Source organism: Megalobrama amblycephala, linkage group LG13 (assembly GCF_018812025.1).
Source record: "Megalobrama amblycephala isolate DHTTF-2021 linkage group LG13, ASM1881202v1, whole genome shotgun sequence".
In the NCBI taxonomy this organism is placed as follows: Eukaryota; Metazoa; Chordata; class Actinopteri; order Cypriniformes; family Xenocyprididae; genus Megalobrama; species Megalobrama amblycephala.
The window spans coordinates 37023973-37049050 of record NC_063056.1 but is presented as its reverse complement, the minus strand read 5'-3'; the positions used below and the strand labels follow the sequence as shown (position 1 = coordinate 37049050).

Here is a 25078-nt window from a genome sequence, read left to right as displayed (position 1 = left end):
TGTGGTGTTTTTTTGCAGCATGGGATAGTGCATAGTGCATTGTACAATAGTGCATTGTACTATGCACTATCCTCCTTTTTATACCATAGCTGAAAATGGCCAGTTATGAACTCCACATATCTTGAAAAAGTCATTTTAATACCCTCCATCTCACTTCCCATTATTCCAGCCCAAATCATCACCCACCAGCTCCTTGCTGACGTCGCAGTCTTGTTGGAACGTGGTGGCCATTCACCAACCATCCAGAAATCCATTCATTTAGACCTTCCATTGTAGTACGGCATTAGTCAGTAAATAAAACTATTTAAAAATGAGTCTTCATGTATTTCTAAACCCACTGTAAATGTTTCTCTTTGTGAGGTGTGGTTTGGAGTGGCTGAAATGCATCTTTACGCACAACTGCCAGCCTGCATGGAGAGCTTCTTGAGACTCCAGAGACACCAACAGCTTCAAATACCTGTTTGCTGCTCAACACTGGCTTTTACAAATTTATTGTATTAAAATGGCAGCTCCATTTTAATACAATAAATTTTTTTGACAGGAACCTTCCTCAATAAGCCTTTATCTGACCGAGTTCTGCTGTGCTCTAAATCACTCACAAATCTTATGATAATTCGATAATCTCCATTCAGTTTCACACAATATTAGTTGTTTTCATGCCTTTTGCACAACATTGCACCATTTCATGCTTTTCATCTTCAGAAAGATCTTTCTTCCTCCCCATATTGCATGAGAACTGTGACTTGCTTAATAATGTGGAACAACCTCTAAGTAGGGTTTCCATAGACCTGGCAAATTATTTTGTCTGAGATTGATACCAGTTCTCTAAAAAGACATGGATAAATAAACAAACAAACATTTTCTTAGAAAAACTAAAATCTGAATGTTTATTGTACAGAAATCTTACTGATTTGTCTCTTGCATAATAATTTGGAACGCAGTGTACATATGCTGTGGCTCCAACAAATTTAAGCCACAATAAAAATGTATAAATGAATCTTTTTTTAAGCAAGAACTTAGAATGGAAGTAAATTGACTTTTGTTCCAGAGGGTTTAAAAGCAGAAATTTGAAACTAACATTTTTGTTTATTTTTCAGTAATTACTCAGTAATTGCAATTTTTTTCATTATTAAGTCAATCTTTCTGGGGTTGAACAATTTCAACTTCTGTCTTTTGTAGGTCATTGTGATTTTGCCAAGACATGTTGTTCCTGGATCAACATCGTTTGTTGATCCTGGAAAAACATTCCTGTCCAAAAACAGTCCTAACCCAATCCCTACCCCTAACCGTACCCCTAACGGATCCCTAAAGTCAGAGGGAAATGATAGGTGAATACCACTGATGTAGAAGCACCTAACCCTTGTTGTAAGCATAAACTTGACATAAACTGTAAACCTGTCAGATCTCATTGGTTGATTGAAATGTTGCTCCAGGATCAACAAGGATGTTGATCCAGGAACATGTTCTACTTGGTGAAATCACATTCACCGTCCATTGTAAGTGTCTTACTAACTGCGTTTCCATTACCCTTCAAATTGCGCAATTTAAAATTGGTAATTGAAAATGCGCCCAATGGAATCGTGTAATTTTTTAAAAAACTCCTATATTTCGCAAAAATTTCTTTACTCTTGCATGAGGTGGTTTTTCAGGCAATTCGAAAAAGAAAAATTTTGTTTTTTCGCATTTACAGGTTACCTAACGTACCTAAAAGTCGACCATTCTTTAAAGATGGCATGGTATGTTTGGACAGAAGATGAGAGTTCTTCATTAAACTCATAAATGACAAAAGAAATGGGAATGCTGGAATGCCACCTCAAAGCAGATATAAGGGATAAACGCCCAGAAACACCTCATATGTGGCCGCTCTCTAGTATAGGGGTCTTTCCTCGCCATTAATGCTTGGATAACATGTCTACGTCTCCTTCGATTAAAAATAATGGCTAGTGCAGTGGCTGCAATATACTTAAACCTACTAACATCAGTTGCCATGATTTTTGGAATGACTTATTGCGCGAGGAAAAAATTACGTTTAGGTTGTAAAACATTCGTTAATGGAAATGCCGTAATTTCACAATAGTTTTTTTTATCGACATTTAGAAATACTGCAAAAGTTTTGAGCAAATCTGTAATGGAAACCCAGCTAGTGTGACCAGGATTTTTGCTTTTTATTTTTATTTTAGCTTGTGTTGAATCCAGAACATTTTGAATGTACCTTAGCTCCTGGTATGCCTCTTCCTGAAGGCCCAGGAACACCTGGAAGTCCAACATTCCCTGGGTTTCCCTATTTTAAATGAAAGACACTGTTAGCAGCAGTGACAGAGACATAGGGCTTTTCTTGACATAGTATTTTGTGTTTGTTAAGATGAATGAATGAGTTGTTTTCACCTTTGCCCCTATTGGCCCAGCTGGTCCCAATGGTCCTGGTTGGCCTCTGGAGCCCCTGTCCCCTCGATCCCCCTATTGAAGGAAGATACAACCTCTTTAACACATACTGTTCTATATATATTTTTAATATAATAATTTTAGTAGGCATGGCACCTTCTCTCCTGGTAGGCCTCTTCCAGGAGGTCCGTCTTGTCCTTTGGGCCCTGGTAGGCCTAAATCACCCTAAAGTCAACAAGAAATCATATAGTATATTATAAGATATGCCTGAAAGTTTTGGATGTAATGCTATCCATCACTAACATGCTATTAAGAGCACCTTTGGTCCCATGGCTCCATCTTCTCCTGGTTCACCTTGTTTACCTGGTAAACCTTGGAATCCAGGTTCACCCTACGGCATCAACCCATAAACACAACTCTGAGTTCATTATTTGATACTTTATTCTGTTCTTTCAGGTCATGTCTAACAGTTTAGTTGAAACTACAACCTACTTTTGGTCCTGGTTCTCCAATTCCTCTTTCTCCAGTGGCTCCAGGATCTCCAGGGAATCCCTGTTCTCCCTGACAGCAAACAAAACGAAAACACAGTGTTTAGATATCGCTCAAAAGTTTGCGATTGGTAATATTTTTTGTTGTTGTTGTTTTTGACAGAAGTCTCTTCTGCTCACCAAGACTGCATTTATTTGATCAAAAATACAATAAAAACAGTAATAATGTAAAATATATAAAAATTTCAAATAACTGTTTTCTATTTGAATATATTTTAACATGTAATTTATTAATACTCCAGTCTTCAGTGTCACATGATCCTTCAGAAATCATTCTAATATGCTGATTTGCTGCTCAAGAAACATTTCTTATTATTATCAATGTTGAAAACAGTTGTGTTGCTTCATGTTTTTTGTAAAAATCATGATACTTTTTTTTAGGATTCAAAAGAACAGCATTTATTTGAAATAGAATATTTTGTTACTATGTAAAATGCCTTTACTCTAACTTTTGATCAATTTAATGCATCCTTGCTGAATAAAACTCAATTTCTTAAAAAAATAATAAAAAAAGTCATATAGAAGTGCAGTCTTACCTTTGGACCCATGAGTCCTATCCCAGGATTCCCTCTCTGACCAGGAGGACCAGGTGGTCCCTGAATCCCCTTTAGATATTAAGATGAAGGTGACAATTAAATGTTTCCAATTGTTTCGAAAAGTAATAGCACACTCCTCAACACGCTGCATGATTTGAGGAATCATATTGTATATGAATATAGCACAAACAGTGTTTATTACTTAGGGTTAGGGATTTGTTTAAATCACTAACACTATAAGCATGTATGTGAGAACATGAAGCTTGCCTTATCTAGCATATAAATATTGGTATAAATACAGAAAAATAACATAAACATAAAATACTTTCTCTCCTTGAATTCCCCTGCCAGGCACTCCTATTGGTCCAGGTGGTCCCGCATTGCCCTAAGAGGATGGATACAGGGGCTTAATTTAATGCAAAATGGCCATTTATAGGGCCAACTAAAATCTCACACAACTGCAACATACCTTTTCACCGTTGACTCCATAACCTGGGGGTCCACGTCCACCAGTAGGGCCGACATAGCCACGGTCACCCTAAGACACAAACACAAAACAGATTAAAAAGTGATATGTCAATGTTTTTATTCACATGACCATTAAAGGGAAACAATTACAAAGAGGAATTTCATATGATTTTAAATGTACACTCTTAAATAAAGGTTGTATATTGGAGTCTACCCTAGTGAAAAATAAATATACTAAAATCTATTTAAAATACATTTATTTTATGCTAAGTTTACTACAATTGCATTTACATTTGCATACTTAATGTAAATACCCTGCAGTTGTACTTTTAGTATACTAAATTGGTATACTTAAAGTCTGCTAAACTGGAAGTATTTTTGTGTTGAGGTCCAACTAAAGATATACTTAAGTATATTTGATTGTGCTAAAGTGGAACTATTGCAAGTATACTTTAGTACAAGTATATATGTCTTGCATTTAAATTATACAGTGATCATACTATCCTTACACTAATAGTGATATTAAACATGTTATGCTTAATATTTAGAAATAAATGAATAAAGGTAAATATGCATTGTGCATTGTGCAATAAAGAAGAACTGCAAATAAAGTTTAATTAAAATACTGTCATTATGTCTCTAAATAGTCAACATCTGAAAAGCATCATCTAAAACCTTCTTCTAAGGACAACTTTGATGAACTTTTTTGATCCACTTCAAATGCTGACTACTGTATATTAATGGGTTTTCAGTTAAATGTAGGCCTATTTGAAATACATTTTGGTAGGTTTTTTCTCTGCATCCAATGCCTCTGACATGTTTTCTCACCATCACGTACTTAACTCGGAAACTCTTAAGGAAATTAACTCATAATTATGAGTTGTGCTGATGTTCATGTGCATTTTAAATACATTCTTTCTGACATGACTTGAAAACACTGTAACTACTGAAGCTAAACCTTGACCCCCATTGGCCTGCTCCAACGTCCTACTATTGGTTGAACCACAATGATTGATGTTTTGAACAGCCATAAAGCCAATGCCATCACACTCACCAACAATCGGTTTTGCTGTACTTTTCTAAACAACCGAACTCACTGGAGTGCACACTATTGAGAATCTGTGTTGATTTTGACATATTTGTCAGAAGGAAACTTTAGAGTCTAGAAAGTCATTGTAGCTAAAGACACAAGTCTCACCGTGTATTTCAAATCTGAGAATGATCAAATTATTTTTAGATGATGCTTTATCATTTTTTAGATGAGACTTTCTTTTTGTGCAAACCACAGAAAACATGAGGTATGAACTGAAACATCTAGTTTCTGCTAATTGGCTGTAAGGGCAGAATTTTGAAACCCAACTTTTTCCTACAGCTCAGACATAAACCATGAGAATTTTGCAAATAAAATGATTTCATTTGTTACATTTTTACTTAAGTAATTTATTTTTGTTGAATACTATGTTGACCTGTTATGATTAAATGTCCAATTCAATAAGCAGTATTTGAGTTTTACTTGTTTAGTATTAAAAAAAAATAGTATTGGCCTAGATAAAACTTTACAGGAAATGTATTTTGAGTTGCAAAAAATAATCAGTAAGTTATAATTATGACATTTACTTTTTTTAAATAATTTGCTCAAACTTTGAATATCAGGTAGGCTATTGTTTAATGTAATTCAATAGCACTTTTCACAATTTTGCATGGTTGCAAATAGATATACATACATATATCAGTAGCTACTATACAGTAGTTATAGTAAATATTTGTAAATATGACAAATAAAGAAAACAACATATAGTCAGTTTAAAATGGTGAAAGAAATTCACATACCTGATCAGAAGTTTTATTACATGAGTGTATTCCTAATGCACTTCAATGCACCTTAATTCTACTTTAATAGCCCTTATTTGCACTTTGAAATATGGACTGCAGCCCTTTGGGCTGTCAAAATATTTTGAATTATTAAATTAATTAATTAAACTGATTCTGAGCAACAACAACAAAAAAAACAACGCAGAAATTTAAAATGTCAAATAAATTCAGAAACTTTTACTGCATGAAAAGTAAATCATTTTAATTTATGCGTCACATATAAATCCGCAGCGAGACCGCCAAATCATTTATGCGTTTTTGTCAGGAGCAGTTGTGGTGCACTGAGAGTTGAAGCGCGCAGAGACAATCGTTAGAGGAATGTTACATGTGTATATGTTTCATCCGCACACACGGGAACACAAGCAGTTCTGCACGATCACATTTTCCACCAATGAACAGAACACAAAGTTACACCAGTTTAGCGTAGCCTATAAATGTGTGGTGGCGCAACAGGTAAGCCGAGTGCTCTTGTGCGACCCGGGTTCGATTCCAGCCCGTACTGGATCCTGCATTTAATATACATATAAATCTGTTCCCATTGTCTCACTGATATTCACTGGATAAGTTACTGGTATACTCAGGCTGCCTGTAAAATGCATATTCTAAAGCTGTAACTTGATTTATAAAGATTACTTTATTGTAGTCTATTTGAAGCACACTATAATGATGCCATTAGCACACTAAAATCACTAAAGGTTTGTTATCAGTATAATATAAATGTATGTTCAGCTCTCTTACAATGTAATTGAATTGCTAATGTCACCAAAATACATTTAAAAAGTTTATGCTGAGTAAGTTCTGCATTTCAAAACTTAAATACAAGAGTATATTTAAAGTGTACTTGCGTTTACTTGGAATAGTTCCACTTTAGCACAAACAAGTATATTTAATACAACTTTAGTTGAACTCCAATTTAGCAGACTTTAAGTACCAATTTATAGCGTGCCACAAGTACATTTAGTTATACTAAAGTACATACAAATAAATTGTGCTTAAATGTACTATTTTTTTTTCACTAGGGTAAGGTTCTATGAAGAACCTTTAACATCAATGGAATCTTTCCTTTTAACCAAAGGTTCTTTATAGTGAAAAAAAAAGGTTCTTTAGATTATTATTGTTCTTCAGGCTAAAAAAAAATGGTTCTTTTAAGAACTTTTCTCTGAAAGGTTCTTTGAGGGACCCAAAATGGTTCTTCTATGGCATCACTGTGAAAACCCCATTTTGGAACCTTTATTTTCAAGAGTGTATGTTACTGACATGACTAAATTCATTCACATTTACTGTATCGAAAAGAGCAACAGGACATCCTGCTAAACATCTCCATTTGTTTTTCACAGAAGAAGGAATGACTTAGGGGTTTGGAACAATGCAAGGGTGAGTAAATTTCAAAAGTTATCTTTCAGAAAAGGTCAGAGAGCCCATTGAAAAGGGAATGACCTAAAAAAGAAGCAGGAACCGCAAGTGTATCTGCTCACCTTTGGACCAGGAAGTCTTTCACCTGGAGCTCCTGGTTTCCCCTGTGATCCCGGTAAACCTGGAGGACCCTTCATTGATGCATGTATCATTATCTCATTATAATCTGTACAGTAGATGCATGTTTTAAAGTCATACAAGAGGCTGTTTATACTTACAGGTAGACCTGGCTGACCAACTAGACCTGGAGGACCTGGTCTTCCTGGGTTTCCTTTGTCACCCTAAAACAATCACACCTCAAATAACTTTAAGATTGAATAAAATACACCGCATGTAGGCGTTTACATTGTGATGGACAAGAACATCAACATACTAAAACCTCTGGAACAGGAAAGTACCTTGTTGTAACTTATTTATTTAAAGCCTCCAAATCACAGCATCCAATAGAAATAGAAAAGAAAAACCACAATTGAGATCTCTTATATATTGAGATCTCTTTTATATATATCTCAATCATTTATCTTTTTGCAGCAATGAGATTAAATCGAAAGCAAATGAAGACTTTAATTTTCCTCTAGAGACACCGTCACCAGTAATTTCACATGTCTCCTCAAATCTGTGCCAAGACACTGAAATCTTTAGTTAAAATGTAAGAGATCTTCAATTAAACTCAAACATTTCTCATTAAAGACTAAATCTTACTGTATTTCAATAACTGTCTTATTTGTTTCCATTTTTCGTTCTCCTCTAATTTTAGAAGAAACATCCAAAACTTAGTCTAAAATCTGAGACTTAAAAAAAGAGCAACATCTGAACGATAAATGTTCCTCTGGGATTGTATAGAAACAACAGTAATGCCTGTAATGTTTACACTACCGTTCAAAAGATTTTTTAATGTTTTTGAAAAGTGTCTTATGCTTACACCAGGGCTGCATTTATTTGATAAAAAATACAGTACTTTGAAATATTACTACAATTTAAAAGAACTGTTTTTGATGTAAATATATCTTAAAATGTAATGTTTTCCTGTGATTAAAGCTGAATTTTCAGCATCATTACTCCAGTCTTCAGTGTCACATGATCTTTCAGAAATCATTCTAATACACTTATTTGCTGCTCAAGAAACATTTCTTATTATTATCAATGTTGAAATCAGTTGTGCTGCTTCATATTTTTGTAGATTTTCAGGATTCTTTTGCATTTACTTGAAATAGAAATCCTTTGCAACATTATAAATGTCTTTCCTGTTCCTTTTGATCAATTTAATGCATCTCTGCTGAATAAAAGTATTAATTATTAATTTCTTTCAAAAGCTTGTTACTGACCCTAAACGATTTATGTTTCCACTGCTTTAAACTTTTTTTTTTTTTTTTTTTTGTATAATATGAACTAAGTCTTGTTGAGAACAACCAGCTGAAAAGTTTACCTTTGGACCAGGGAATCCAATTCCATTATCTCCTGGTGGACCAGACGCACCAACCGGCCCTCGATCACCCTAGGAGTAAAAGTGATTAATTTGGACATCATCTCCACATAAATTTAAAATTCACATAGATTTAAAGATGATATATTTGCTGTTCAATACTATAAACCTCATTAATCTTGGATGCATGTCGCAATGCAACTTTTAGTATTAACAACATCCTACTATTAGCGTGAGGTATGGTGAAAGGGTTCAGTACACATTTTGATCACCCAATGCATTCTCTCATGTATGTTCCAAATGACATTTACAGAGCATAAAAGCACCCCTTGTGTCTAGCAGTTTAGGTTTTTTTTTTTAATGTGCTATTATATATTTGTCAGATTTTGAAGGCACTCTTTGTTAAAACTTCCTGATTAAACATGAGGCAAAATCTGTGTTTAAACTGACATGGAAACATCCCTAAAATGTCAGTTCTTTACCACCCAGACATCTGTCTCTATTTAAAATATCAAAAATATCAGTTACAGACGTTTCACTGGCAAAGAAATGGATGATATGATCATACTTTGGGTCCTGCTTGACCCTCATGCCCCTGGTCTCCTGGAGGCCCTTTCAAACCCTGGTAAAATAAAGAAGAAACATGTTAAAATTGGTACACTTTCATGCATTATTTTTTTAATCATTAAATTTTTTTTTAACAATTAATCAGCCATATGCCTATAATAAACCATAGGTTGATATGGCACTTTTAGGCAGATGTAGATGCCTGTTAAACTATGCTAATGTGGGTTCTGAAGGACCTGACCCAGTCAATCTGAGCTATTCAGTCTCTTTACTAATCCCACTGTACAAAGTCACCCTCGGAAAAAGAAATATAACCATGCAAGCTTGGATTCACTGCTTTACATGTGTACATTAGTTTAGGATTACGAGCGATCTGCCGATCGCATTCCATAAGTGCAGAGCGGGGAAACAGCCATGGCCTGCTATGATCACCACATTTATGTGATGAGACAACAGGCCCTATCATACACCTGGTGCAATGCAACGGCAGGTGCGACGCAAGTGTTTTTTGCTAGTTTCGGCCCCGACACAGTTATCATTTTCACGTCCAGTACCCACATTGTTTAAATGGCAAATGCACTCGTGCCCATCTGTTTGCCCATGGGTGTGCTGGTCAGGTGTGTTCAGGTGCATTGTTGGCATGTTGCTATTTTGAGGCAACTGAAAACAACTGCGCCACTGACCAACAAAAACCTGCTCTAAAGTCAATGCCGCAGTATTTTGTTTTTGTTATTTAAAGAGCGCGTTAGTAATATCCCCCTATAAGCAGGTGCACAACACGCGTACACTCTGCTTGTTACACACACAGGGAGGTGCAGCAGCAAATAAAAGAATTACAATGTAAAAGATTATTATTGTGTACATAAAGATAAAAATACCTACATGTCATAATGGATAGTCATTGCATGTATCAGAATTACCTATTTGCAGTAATGACGAATGAAATTGGCTAATTATTTGACCAATCGTGGCAATACACACATTATATTTAAACTGACTCGTCAGGTTGAGGGTGTCTATATTCTGCCATGTAAATAGCAATCCGGCATGGTGCAGGCACACCTGGCTTTTAAAGTGATTGGGAGATGACACTCTGATTGGTTTATTGGACGTTATGCCCAAAACACACCCATGATTAAGAGACTAGGTACAACCGTTTTGGACCATGCACCTTGCGTGCCGACCATTTTTTCCATCGTTAAATTAGCAAAAGTGGATTCGGACTCGTCCTAAGTGCACCTGCGCCATGTGCTTCAGACCACGCACTTAGATCGTTAAAATAGGGCCCAACATATGATAAGACTAATGCATTTAGTTTTTTAAATCTATTTATCTGTCTGTCTGTCTGTCTGTCTGTCTATCTATATCACTTTCTCACGTTTAATGAGAAACAAATCACAGATTTCGAATGAAAAGATCAGCCTTTTTAAAACTGCATACTGTACTACCGGTTTCTTTAGTCGCATGACATTTGTTATTCTCACCAAATGATTTTTTCACTTCTTAAATTGTGATATTATACACACCTTTTTTATATATATATTTGTATTTTTCTGCATCTTTGAAAAGTTACATTTTATAAGTTAAAAGTTAAAAAAAAATTAAATAGTGGCAGCAAAAATAGCATTATAGTACTGCTATATAAATGTTATTAATTGTGTTTATAGTTATATAGTTGTATGTATGGATGAAATACACAATTATCATTTGTTTCATATTTTCAGAGATATTAACACATATTGTACTGGCTAAGATGAATAAGATCACACAACTATTCATGATGTGTATTCATAAATACATAAATTAATGAAAAAAGTATTAATAAAATTTAAGCCTGTATGAGTTCCATGAGTTTTATTAATTCATAAAATAATTAATTGGAGGAATTTGTAAGAATTCATTTTTTCCAAACATTTTTGTGAGAGAAAATCTAATTAGAAAAAATGTTCTGCTTTTTTAAAATTATGCATACGGTGGTCAAGAGAACTCAACACGCTGCCAGAGAGATTAATGGGCTGCAACTGAAGAAAACACATGCAAATAGAAAAAACACCAGCAAATTAACAAAACATCTTCATCAGTTTGACAACACATGTGCTGCAAATACTCAGTGCAACCAAATACAGAAACACATTTATTTTGACCTGGTTTTAACCTGGTTGGAGTCACCTTGAAACATTTCCATTGTGGTCTGTATGTATTTGGTTGCATTGTGAGTATTTGCAACATGTTTCTCTATTTGGTTGTTGTGAGTATTTGCATTTCTGTTTTTGGTTGCGTTGTGAGTATTTTCAGCAGTTTCTGTATTTGGTTGCATTGTGAGTATTTGTAGCGGGTGTCTGTATTTGGTTGCGTTGCAAGCATTTGCAGTGCTTTTCTGTATTTGGTTATGTTGTGAGTATTTGTAGTGGGGTTTTGTATTGGGTTGCGTTGTGAGTATTTGCAGCGGGTTTCTGTATTTGGTTGCGTTGTATTTGCAGCACGTGTTGTCAAACTTTTTTTAATATGCTGGTGTTTTTTCTATTTGCATGTGTTTTCTTCAGTTGCAGCTCGTTGAGCTCTCTCGGCAACCATACATAAAGGAATATACACAATCTTTAGGCCTACTGAAGACTCATACACAGATTATTCACAGAATCAAATGAAATAATCAGTTATTAAATAATTATCATCAAGTGATAAAGAATGAAAATACAGTTACTGTTATGCATCATGAATTCAGTTGAAACCTGAAATGTGGCATATAATATGTCATGTAAAGAGGTAAATATTTATACAGTGCCTGCTCTCCTCTGGGGCCCCTCAGCCCTCGAGGCCCTTTAGCGCCCTGTGAAATGAGACATAAAATTGAATTAATCATATGTGACATATTTCAGAACAATAGTAAACTGCCCTAGGGAAAAAAAATAATATACTTAAGCACAATTTATTTGTATGTACTTTAGTATAACTAAATGTACTTGTGGCATGCTATAAATTGGTACACTTAAAGTCTGCTAAATTGGAACAACTAATTTTGTACTAAATGCATTTTAGTTGTCCAAAAGCAGTGCTGAAGTTCAACTAAAGTTGTATTAAATATACTTGTTTGTGCTAAAGTGGAACTATTCCAAGTAAACGCAAGTACACTTTAAATATACTCTTGTATTTAAGTTTTGAAATGCAGAATTCACTCAGCATAAACTTTAAATGTATTTTGGTGACATTAGAATTGCAATTCAATTACATTGTAAGAGTGTTGGACATACATTTACATTATACTGATAAAACACATTGCAATGGCATTCCAAGTGAACTTATAGTGTGCTAATGGCATCATTATAGTGTGCTTCAAATAGACTACAATAAAGTAATCTTTATAAATCAAGTTACAGCTTTAGAATATGCCTTTTACAGACAGCCTGAGTATACCAGTAACTTACTTATCCAGTGAACATCAGTGAGACAATGGGAACAGATTTATATGTATATTGAATGCAGTTGGATCCAGTACGGGCTGGAATCGAACCCGGGTCGCACAAGAGCACTCGGCTTACCTGTTGCGCCACCACACATTTATAGACTACGCTAAACTGGTGTAACTTTGTGTTCTCTCTACAGCTATAAGCGCACAGACATTATTAATGACAACTATTAATGACAGCACAAATTATATGGAAGTCTTTTATGATTATATAAAAGACTGTGAATCGCCGACAAAATTATTAATATAGACAGTGGAGCGTGAAAATAAACGTGAAACGGCCTTTTGCTATACAACACGAACGTGCATTAAACTTTAAGCTGCTGAAGAAATAAAACCATTAGACGCAACATTAAATATCAAGTATGTTTTGCTTCCCTTCCCTTTTACCCTGACATTATCTGTCATTACGCAACATGAAGCAATTGCATAAACCGGCACATTAGTTTTATTCTTGTGCGCACACTAAAACAATTGTGAAAAAAATGTGAACGTGCAGAACTGCTTGTGTTTCCGTGTGTGCGGATGAAATATAATCATCCGTAACATTCCTCTGCCGATTGTCTCTGCATGCTTCAACTCTCAATGCACCACAACTGCTCCTGACAAAAACACAATTACATGATTTGGCGGTCTTACGGATTTATATGTGACGCGTAAATTAAAATGATTTACTTTTCATGCAGTAAACGTTTGACATTTTAACTTTCTGTGTTTAATATCACTATCAGTAAGGATAGTATGATCTGTATAATTTGAATGCAAGACATATATACTTGTACTAAAGTATACTTGCAATAGTTCCACTTTAGCACAATCAAATTAAGTATATCTTTAGTTGGACCTCAACATAAAAATACTTGTTCCAGTTTAGCAGACTTTAAGTATACCAATTTAGTATACTAAAAGTACAATTGCAGGTTATTTACATTAAGTATGCAAATGTAAATGCAATTAAACTTAGCATAAAATAAATGCATTTTTTTTTCACTAGGGTGTACAACAGTTGAGAAGACTTACCGTATGTCCCTTTTGCCCTGGTGGTCCACAATTACCTTGATCCCCCTAAAACATGACTCAATATTATTGTGTATATACTGTATACTTAGGACAATACATGGAAATATTAACCAATTAATTGCAATAACCCAAATGCATATGCAGATGATAAAACTAGGATGTTTCACCTTATCACCTTTGAACCCAGGTCTTCTCTGTGGATGAGGAACCAGGAACAAGAACCGCGTTGGTCAGAGAGTCAGTAGTAAGACAAAATGTATAAATTGACCATATGAAGATGTGATGTACCTCTGGACCGTTGATTCCTGGAAGACCAGGTGCTCCTGTTTCCCCCTGTACCAATGAGTCAACAACAATAAACTACAGATCTAATCATCACAATTCCTTTAAACAAATATGGTAATTTTTTTCACTCTCACCCTTGATCCTTTTTGACCAGGCGATCCTTCATAACCTTGATCTCCTTTTTTACCCTAAACAAAAAAGAGTTTTCCTCATAAATGACACCAGTGAGGGAAAATGGCCTCAATTCCATGCGAGTGATACTCACAGGAGGTCCTGGAGGTCCCTGTTCACCTTTCTCACACATACACACTGGGCACTGACAAGAGAAATACAACCAACAGGTAGTTTGCAATCAGCATTGTTCATGTTGAGTAATCACTTTTGGTGTGAAATGCTTTGAGAGTGGATATGCTTTGAATAAAGTTGGGGACATTTATACAGGGTTGGACAATGAAACTGAAACACTGGCCATTATAGTTTTGGAGGTTTCACACCTATATATATGCACAGCCTCATGGCCAATCTTCATTGATTTTACATTCCATCAGTAAGAGCAGGGTGTGAAGGTTGAATTAGCAGAGCAATAGCACAGCTGTACATAAAATATTGCAATTCACACAACATAATTGGAGTCATATCAGAGATCAAAAGAGCACCAACTAATGGTGCATGTCTCACTGGCTCATCTGTGAACAGGACAGCAAGTCATTTTGGTGTATCGAGAGCTATGGTATCCAGGGTAATGTCAGCATACCACCATGTACTGTCGGATGAAAAACATTCAACAGGAGTAACTGTCGACGCAAGAGGAAGCTGTCTGAAAGGGATGTCCAGGTACTAACACGGATTGTATCCAAAAAACATAAAACCACAGCTGCAGAATTAAATGCGCACCTCCTGTTTCCACCAAAACTGTTCATCTGGAGCTCCACAGAGTCAATATTCATGGCCGGGCTGCTATGCCAAATCTTTGGTCACTTGTGCCAATGCCAAATGTTGGTTTCATTGGTGGAAACAGTGCAAATCTTGGGCTGTGAACAATGTGAAACATATTGTTCTCTGATGAGTCCACCTTCACTGTCTTTCCCACATCCATGGGAGTTACGGTGTGGAGAAACCCCAAAGAGGCTGAACACCCAACTGTTGCTGCCCAGAGTGAAGCATGGCGGTGGATCAGTGATGGTTTGGTCTGCAATATCATGGGATTCCCTACTGTGATTGATAAGCATCACTGCCAAGGACTACCAAACCATTCTGGGTGACCATGTGCACCTAATGTTTCAAACATTGTACCCTGAAGGGAGCGCCATGTATCAGAATGATAATACACCAATACACACAGCAATATAGAATGCCTTGATGAACATGAATGTGAAGTTGAACATCTCCCATGGCCTGCACAGTCACCAGATCTAAATATTTCTAAGCCACTTTGGAGTATATTGGAGAAGCAAGTCAGAAAACATTTTCCTCCACCAGCATCACACAGTGACCTAGACTCTGTTCTGGAAGAGGAATAGCTCAAAAATCCCTCTGGCCACTGAAGGACTTGTACAGTATCTGTCATTCCCAAGATGAATTGATGCTGTATTGGCCACGAGAGGCTCTACACCATACTAATAAATTATTGTGGTCTAAAACCAGGTGTTTTAGTTTCATTGTCCAACCTGTGTGTATATAACTTTATATAAAGAGCTGGGCAATAATATATTTACATTTTGAGACAAAAAAAAATCAGGCGGTTGAGATTTGCTATATTGTATATATGGCTTTGAGTAAGTGCCTCGAGTTTACTGCATGTATGCGGAAAAAAGTTGGATACAATATATATCCATCTTTATGTAGATCTGTACAATTATAAATATTATTTACATTTTTGTGTCAATATAAACGATCATGCAGCTGAGATGTGCTATATAGTATTTGTTGTTTACATAAGTGTACTGTATCTGGGTAAAGTTGGATATACTTATAGTAGTTTTGCTGTAATGCAATGACATTCAGAGATGGTTGCAGACTAAAGTGTCTGAATACTTTGAGGGCCACTCTTTTTGATGGTTCAGTACTTACTTCATTCTTTGTGATTATTTTCTAGGGGGAAATAATGAAAAGAGAAATAAGAATTAGGACACAAATCTATGACAGTACCAAAACAAGTCCAATTTACTGCCAAATTGCATGATATGTGGAAAGCTTTATAATGCATTTCTAAGAGACCCGTATTGTGTGATCACAGACAGTGCTTGACATTTTGTGAACGGCAGACGCTTTCTTCTGTGTTCATATGGAAAATCCCTCACACACAGGTTTGATTCACCCACTGATGTGTTAACCACGCTTCAGGATAGCAGACCATACACTATTTGGATCTCAAACCCTCACAAATAGAAACTTTGAGCATCCATTTTCTGACCCAAAATAACAGCTAGGCTGTAAAAAAGAAAAGAAATTTTGTCGTGCAGAAACAGAAAAGTGTAAGTGGTATGTTTCTTTGCATTTGGCAAGATGTTTTGAGCAATTATTAGCATGTTGCAGCCCACATGCATTAGAGTCAAATCAAGTTATTGCGATTAATCGCATCTAACATAAACTTTTTTTACATAATATATGTGTGTGTATTACTATATTTATATATATGTGTATATAATCACATATAATATTATGATACACACATATATTATGTAAACACAAACTTTTATGTTAGATGTGATTAATTGCGATAAATCTGTAACGAGGCGTCACTCGAAGTGGGATCCATAAACAGGCTTTTATTAGAATTGTGGTCAAACAGGCAATGGTCAGACACCAGCAAACACAGTAACGGAGAGCAGACACAGTCGTGGTCAATAAACAGGCAGTAGATCAGGGCAGGCGGAGAACAATCACAGATCAGAAACAAAGCAAATAGTCCAAAAGGCAGGCAGCAGAGAATCATAAACAGCCAGGAAATACAGGAATAAACGCTCAGAAATGCAAACCAAAGTAATACAAGACCTCGCAAAGAGGAATGGTGAAGAGTCAGTTTATATAGGCCAGTGAATGAGCTGCAGCTGAGCAACGTAATGCCAGGTACGGGGCTGATGGGAAATGTAGTGTGTATGTCTAAGGGTCAATATTCAGGTGAAGGAGCCCTCTGATGGCCAGAGGAGGGAATCACGGAGTTCGTCTCTGTGACAAAATCAATTTGACAGCACTAATTAGAATATTGGTTGCTAAAGTATTCTGGGTAGTTGCTAGGTGATTTCTTATTGACCCAAGTCACAGGTTTGTGTTTATCAGCATTTTACATCAGCTTCAAACATGGAATTAGAATTATCCGAAACTCTATTTAATGTTTTTTAATTTACATGGTTTTAAATGTACAGTGAACCATGCAGTGCATTGAAAACAGAACTGAGTGACCATGAGCAAAGATCACATACTAATTAATTAGCATTACCTGGCAGTATGCTAATTAGCAAAATCATTGAAAAACAATTTTCCCAAATGCATTTTTATTTTTAATGTGTTGTATCAAAATAAAATTGAAATAAAAAATATATTACTAATTGTAAGTAATATACGGTAAAATATAGTTCCGGTACCTGATTCTGATTGGCTGAGCCGCGTTCGAAGCTGTTGTAAATTACTCTACAAACTAACACCTGTGACCTAATTAAAATAAATACTTTTATGGACCAACCGTTTTATAAAAGCAATAAGCCCCAAGAAGTGGTTTGCATTAAATTTTGAAACGCTAAATGGTGTTATTAGGCACGATATATATAAATGTAAAAAAATAAATACATAATAATAATTAATTATAATCATATTTTCATACTTTGTTCTGTTGCACAAGGTGATTTTGTGTGTTTGCACTGAAGCCCATGGAATCATGATTTAATTTGATTCAAAATGCAAAATGCTGATGTATCTTAATAGTAACTGAACCCTGCGGCTTGTGACGACACATTGACATCCTAAGACACGAAATGATTGGTTTGTGTGAGAAACCGAACAGTATTTATATCATTTTTACCTCTAAAACACCACTATGTCCAACTGCCCTCCACATCCGGTTGGTGAGGTCAGAAAACACGTTCTGATGACGGAAGTGATGTCTCGCGCTTTGCTTCAATGAGTGCTAGACATCACTGCCGTTGTCAGACCTCACACACCGGATGTGCAGGGCAGTTGGACATAGTGGTGTTTTAGAGGTAAAAAATGATATAAATACAGTTCGGTTTCTCGCACAAACCGATCATTTCGTGTCTTAGGACATCAATGTGTCGTCACGAGCCGCAGGGTTTAATTTGGATTTGTCTGTGCATAGTTTTTTTACTCTTATAGACGAAGTTTCCATTGCCATGCATTATACGACTGACAGACGGCAACGGTTGGAGTTAAAAATCATCATTTGTGTTCTACTGCAGAAACAAAGTCACCTACATCTTGGATGCCCTGGGGGTAAGCAGATAAACATCAAATTTTCATTTTTGGGTGAACTATCCCTTTAATTGTGCTATTTGTATGCATCTTTCACTTCCAATTTTTAATCTATCATTTTTTTGGTAACACTTTACAATAAGGTTCATTAGTTAAACAGTAATGTATTAACTAACATGAACTAACCATGAGCAATACATTTGTTACTGTATGTACCAATCTTCGTTAACGTTAGTTAATGAAAATACAGTTGTTCATTGTTTGTTCATGTTAGTTCACAGTGCATTAACTAATGTTAACAAGATTTTAAGAATGTATTAGTAAATGTTGAAATTAACATTAACAAAGATTAATAAATGCTGTATAAGTGCAGTTCGTTATTAGTTCATGTTAACTAATGTAGTTAACTGTGTAAAGTGTTACCATTTTTCTTATAATATGATGATTATTATGAATAATCATGATGTCTAATCTTGCTAAACCTAACCAGGCTGACAGATGAATTGAATGCCTCACGAGCTGCTGCAGGAGCCGTTCTTCCAGTTCGGGGTCAGTGAGGCTGTGGGAGTACTGCTGGGCTGGACTGCTCGCTATGTCCCGTAGTTTGGCACTGTTCACGTTGTTCTTTGATAAGCTTATTGTGAAGATCGTAATGTTGTGGCCTTTGGCCTCGTTGACCGCCCTCGTGATGTCAGGATTCTGAGGATGGTCAATGCCGTCGGTCATGAGCAGAGCCACCCGAACACTCTGCTCCTTGGTTTCGCTGGTGAAGAGCTGAGTGGCGTTGGATATGGCATATGTCGTATACGTTCCATGACCGATGTAGATGACATTTGTCAATCTGCTCAGGAACAAGCCCTGCCTGTCCCTGAAGCGATGGTCAATATGCACTGAGCTGCTGTAGGAGATGAGCGCCAAACGAGTATTCAAATGCCAGCAAGACATCTGCATCACCTGCCTGCTGAAGGAGTGCACGAATTCTTTCTCTTGTTCAAACCGAAAGTCCTTCGCACTCTCTGAGCTGTCCAGGATGAATGCGATCTCTAGTTGACATCCTAACTCTGAAATGAAAGAAGCCATAAACTCTTTACACATACCATATTAGGCTATATACAAAAATAAAGGTTCTTAAAGGGATAGTTCACCGAAAATTCTCTCATCATTTACTCACCCTCAAGTTGTTTCAAACCTGTATACATTTCTTTGTTCAGCTGTACACTAAGGAAGATATTTGGAAGAATGTTTGTAACCAAGCAGATCTCGTCTCCCATTGATTATCATAGTAGGGGAAAAAAATACTATAGTAGTCAATGGGGGGCGAGATATGCTTTGTTACAAACATTCTTCCAAATATCTTGTGTGTAGAGCAGAACAAACATTTATACAGGTTTAGAACAATTTGAGGGTGAGTAAATGATGATCATTTTTCAGTGAAATATCCCTTTAATGGCATCGAGGGATCCTTTGGAGCCTTTCAGTTACAAAAAAGTTTCTTTGTAGTGGAAAAGGATCTTTAGATTATTAAAATGTAGTTCATACTGACAAAAAAAAAAAAAAAGTTCTTTAAAAACTGCTCACCGAAAGGCTCTGTGAGAAAATGGTTGTTCAGTGGCATCACTGGGAAAACCGCCTTTTGGAACCTTTATTTTTAACCCATTATAGCCTTACATACACTCTAAAAAATGTTTGGTTAAAAACAACCCAAGTTGGGTTGAAAATGGACAAACCCAGCAATTGGGTTGTTTTAACCCAGTGGTTGGGTTAAATGTTTGCCCAACCTGCTGGGTAGCTTTATTTAACCCAACTACTGATTAAAAATGACTATATGGCTGGATTAAAATGAATCCAAAATAGGTGAGAAATTAAAAATCAGACACATAATTACTAGAGGCAACAATAATAATCAAAAGGTGTACATTTATTAATAAGCAATTTAATAAATGTTTATTGTTTATTATTCATTATCTTATTAATAAATGCTCATTTATTAAACATATTAATAAATGTTAATTTCCAGCATATTTTGGGTTCATTTTAAGCAAGCAATACAGTAATTTTTATACAACAGTTTAGTCAAATAAAACTACCCAGCACGTTGGGCAAACATTTAACCCAACCGCTGGGTTAAAACAACCCAATTGCTGGGTTTGTCCATTTTCAACCCAACTTGGGTTGTTTTTAACCCAGCATTTTTAGAGTGTATGAAATAATAGCCAGAAATATATATATTTTTTATGGAACAGTTTATTGTGAAAGCTTGTTTCCGCTACTGAATAAAAAAAGGTCTGTGACTTTTTATATCACATTTCTGACTTTTTTTCTCGCAATTGCGAGTTATAAAGTCAGAATTGAGAGATAAAAAGTCGCAATTACCTTTTAAATTGTTTTATTCCTTGGCAGAAACAATCTTCCATAGTATATTGAACATTTTTAGACAAATGTTCAATGCATATGTTTTTTGTTGTTGTTGAGTATCATATTTGATGCATTAGGCTTTTACGGCTCATAAAGCGCGAGAACAGGGATGGTTGTAACATGGGTTAATTGAAACACTTCCAATTTCTCCAATCAGGAACAAGTTACAAATCACTTGATTCACTTCACACATGCTAGTCTTTATTCCACATGTGAGAAAGTAGAGCCCTGTGGCAGAAAAACTTATTTTGATATAAGAAAGTAACTTTTTAAAAAAACTTTTATTTTTATAGCAATTCCTGCTTTGTAGTTAAACTCTTCAAAGTTAAATTATGTTAATTGTGTGTTTATGTACATATTTTTTTTTAATGCAAGTTGTTAGTGTTTTGTCTGTTAGCTGTAAGGTGAGCTAGTTCATGGCTACAAGACTCTGGGTTAGTTATAACATCAACGAAGCATGCTACAACCTGTCCCAAATAAATGTTTAGTTGTATTTATATGTTTTCTTTGAATTTCAGTATGCCTAGGTCAGGGGTGTCCAAACTCGGTCCTGGAGGGCCACTGTCCTGCAGTATTTGCTCATTTTATTCATTTTTGTTACAAACATCATGCACACACAGCAATTATGTTAAGAAGTCTGTGTTGAATAAAAAGCTTTCAATATATATATATATATATATATATATATATATATATATATATATATATATATATATATATATATATCATAATCCTTATTTCATAATGTCACATATCAGCCTGTTGGATATCACAGTGTTACCCCATCTCACCCCATCTAACTCTATGCGGTGAATTTCACTCCTCGTGTTTGAAACTAAAGTTAAAGCACACATTTTCTGTTTGTGCTGCAAAGATAACAGCTGTCATTTAATAGCTGACACTTGTAACTAGTTTGAATCACATTTTGAACACGCAGGCTTAAAAGCACTCCAAGATACAGAAATGTCAAAAATGTTACAACCATCCCCGGTGTCCCCCTAATATGAGATTATTGAGCTCATTCTCTAGGAAGAAAAAAAAAAAACACCTAAATTTTATTCAGACACAAACTGAGCAACAATATGCAATTCGGAGCAGATGCTGATATTTACAGTAAATAGCCAAAAAGTAATATGTAATTTGACAGCTTGTAATGTAAATCAGCGAGATTTATAACAGTAGTACAACAGAACTATTAATAAAATGCATATAATATGTCTTAAGATGATATTTCAGTGCTTAGTTTTCAAAGCTCTGTAGTTCTTATTTTGGGGGCAAAACGTATAATGCAATGCAAAATGAAGAAGTTTATGACTGGAATGAAGGTTTATGCCAAGTGCTTTAGGACCCGGTTTAGAAAAGCTTTCCAGCGCCTATGTCTAGGCAAACCTGAACATGAAATAGCCTAGACTCATCCGCGAAATACGTGTTATTTAAAAAATACGTGTTACATAAACCCACACATTTTATGAAGACGTTGCACTTAAACTTAACGAATAAATGTCATATTCCTTCGTTAATCTGACAGTTTTGAAAGCCTTCGCGTTCATGCAGCAGTTTCCACCGTTACCACGGAAACCACTTTGCGTTCCATCTTCTCGTGCGCATGGAAAAGTATTGAAGATGTTGATAATTTATAATAACTGATGTTATTTAATGATACTATAGATAGACTGCACTTTGTAGATTACTTTAACGAAAACAACTGTTTTGCATAACGTGCCATGTTTGCTGTTCTCGCATTTACGAGACTTTGACCAGAGCCAGAGCCATCTCTCTCTATGGCTCTGACTTTGACCAGCAGATGTCGCTAGCGTGCCACGCCCTTCTGCTCCGCTGCTCTGCGCATGCGTAGAGGTTTCTCATTATTATGAGAAACTAAGTCATTATTATGAGAAAGTTTATCATTATTATGAGAAACTAAGTCATTATTATGAGAAAGTTTATCATTATTATGAGAAAGTTTTTCATTATTACGAGAGTTTCTCATTATTATGAGAAAGTTTCTCATTATTATGAGAAACTAAGTCATTATTACGAGAAAGTTTATCATTATGATGAGATACTAAGTCATTATTTTGAGAAAGTTTATCATTATGATGAGATACTAAGTCATTATTTTGAGAAAGTTTCTCATTATTATGAGAAAGTTTTTCATTATTACGAGAGTTTCTCATTATTATGAGAAAGTTTCTCATTATTATGAGAAAGTTTCTCATTATTATGAGAAAGTTTCTCATTATTATGAGAAACTAAGTCATTATTACGAGAAAGTTTATCATTATGATGAGATACTAAGTCATTATTTTGAGAAAGTTTATCATTATGATGAGATACTAAGTCATTATTTTGAGAAAGTTTATCATTATTATGAGAAAGTTTTTCATTATTACGAGAGTTTCTCATTATTATGAGAAAGTTTCTCATTATTATGAGAAACTAAGTCATTATTACGAGAAAGTCTATCATTATGATGACTTAAAGAATCATAATTTTTTACTTTACTGTGGCGGAAACGGGCTTCCATAGCAACATGTGTTTCAGCACTTTTGATCATGCTGATAATTTAGAGAACTTAGAAATTTGTGAATCAAATATGATATATTGGGCTTTTTTAGAGTGATATATAGGGTCCAAAGTCCTGAGAGCACTAGTGAAAATGATTTTATTTGGCCTGTTTTCTACTTGAATCTGAAAATTCTTATTACAAATTAAAGTCTATTATCTGCATAACAATTTTGAGTGAAAAGTTAATGAACTTCTGGACCCACACAGAACAGTCTCCATTTAATCTCATTGCTGTCTTGGAGAAACAATTGAAATAATAAAGATATTTAACTTTCACTTTTGTACATGCAAGACTAAGTCAACACAATCAATGTTGCGCTGAAGAAAACACTAATGCATTTACCACTGTCCATTTGTGTGGAGAGGTTGTTCATTTTTTCTCCAGACTGTCTTCTGTTCTGGCATCTGGCCGCAGGTACAAGCAGCCAAAGCAACAGCCACAGAAAACACACTTTGGCCATGCTTTCATTCATGTCTAACCTTAAAAAAAAAAAATAATAATAAAAAAAACATCTTTCAGACCTTCTGTGCATCTTAAAAATGCTTGGTGCATATTTATTGCTTACATTACATTACATTTGCATTGCATGCAAAGACCAACACAAGTGGCTAAAAGATAAATGTACAGAATGGGCAATGTCCCTAACTTGTTGTTTGAATACACTTTTTATGTTCAAACACAGCTGAACATGGTCCTAGGATATTTCTAAACAAGTAATAATGTATAATAAATCAAGTGTAATGAATCCGAGCTTATGCATCAAAACACATTTTAAACAAATCAAAGCCACAAATACATCATGCAATAATGTTAAATGTGTTCAATAGTAAGCTATTTTTAACATTAATGATACATTTTATGTTCATTTTTGTCATTTAATGCTGAAATGTTGTTTTAAACAAAAACAAATATCAGAACAATAATATGAAGAAATGATAAAGTGCTTACCTTGCCTGTTATGCAATAGAGAGTATCCACATGTCTCCTGTGTGGAACACTTTCTGTACTGACTCCAGTTGTGCACTGAACATCAGCTCAATATCACAGACCCAACAATCTGATATGCCTGACTGAGCACACACACACACACACACACACACACTGGCCCCCTCTTTCTGTCACACACTTAGAAGAAGACTCAGATATATCACCGTTTTTATTTCATTCTCTCTCAGATGTTTCAAGTTACTCTACAAAGTTGCTACGAGAAACAACTTGTGAATAATGTCTCTTTCTTCAGTCACGATCAGTATGCCTGGGAAAAGTCTCAGGGAGTCAGATAAAATGTTTCCATTTAAAAAATATTAGGCATATTATGGGATGTTGAGGAAGACCAAGGTGGATGAAGATGAACCGGAAAATGTACATATTTGATAGAAGGAAAAGAGGCCTTATGATAATCTGTTCATTTGCTATACAATCAACTTTGAAAATCTTTGTTCCGTGACAAATATGTATGATTTTACTGAATAAATACTCTGTTTTGCATAGAGCTCATTTTGTAGCTCTCTGAAGAAAATAATTAGATTTTTAAATATTTTAAAGGGACCTCATCTCATGTGGTGTGCATATACTAGCTATAACATAGGCTGTCTCTGCAACTACAGAATAAACATTCTAAGAACAAGGAGATCGGGACGAGATGACAATTCAGCAATAAGCCATATAAAAAGCTTCCATTAATCAAATGCA

The 25078-nt window shown here is 35.3% G+C and overlaps 1 protein-coding gene and 1 long non-coding RNA gene across 6 annotated transcripts in view; one reads left to right on the top strand and one right to left on the bottom strand.

Annotated features, from left to right (window-relative positions):
* LOC125243365 overlaps window positions 1-7269 on the top strand; it is a 36644-nt gene extending 29375 nt beyond the window's left edge. For 3 of the 4 annotated variants that reach the window (XR_007179035.1, XR_007179037.1, XR_007179034.1), the window contains one exon: window positions 2839-3116. This is a non-coding gene — a long non-coding RNA (uncharacterized LOC125243365). Of the gene's footprint in view, window positions 1-2838; window positions 3117-3817 lie in introns of those variants that run through there. The other variant, XR_007179036.1, reaches the window with a different exon arrangement.
* The window catches only part of LOC125243364 (collagen alpha-1(XXVIII) chain-like), a 42339-nt gene extending 17852 nt beyond the window's left edge, over window positions 1-24487 (bottom strand). For both annotated transcript variants that reach the window (XM_048152984.1, XM_048152985.1), the window contains exons 1-22: window positions 24335-24487; window positions 23729-23865; window positions 18919-19463; window positions 16048-16068; window positions 14243-14293; window positions 14112-14165; window positions 13981-14025; window positions 13860-13886; window positions 13693-13737; window positions 11992-12036; window positions 9211-9264; window positions 8646-8714; window positions 7438-7500; window positions 7282-7350; window positions 3936-4004; window positions 3792-3851; window positions 3467-3535; window positions 2875-2943; window positions 2702-2773; window positions 2539-2607; window positions 2386-2457; window positions 2213-2281 (exon numbers count right to left, since the gene is read on the bottom strand). In XM_048152984.1, the coding sequence (XP_048008941.1) occupies window positions 2213-2281; window positions 2386-2457; window positions 2539-2607; window positions 2702-2773; window positions 2875-2943; window positions 3467-3535; window positions 3792-3851; window positions 3936-4004; window positions 7282-7350; window positions 7438-7500; window positions 8646-8714; window positions 9211-9264; window positions 11992-12036; window positions 13693-13737; window positions 13860-13886; window positions 13981-14025; window positions 14112-14165; window positions 14243-14293; window positions 16048-16068; window positions 18919-19463; window positions 23729-23858 (1767 nt within the window). In that variant the 5' untranslated portion in view covers window positions 23859-23865; window positions 24335-24487. The remainder of the gene's footprint in view (window positions 1-2212; window positions 2282-2385; window positions 2458-2538; window positions 2608-2701; window positions 2774-2874; window positions 2944-3466; window positions 3536-3791; window positions 3852-3935; window positions 4005-7281; window positions 7351-7437; window positions 7501-8645; window positions 8715-9210; window positions 9265-11991; window positions 12037-13692; window positions 13738-13859; window positions 13887-13980; window positions 14026-14111; window positions 14166-14242; window positions 14294-16047; window positions 16069-18918; window positions 19464-23728; window positions 23866-24334) is intronic.
* Window positions 24488-25078: the final 591 nt, after the last annotated feature.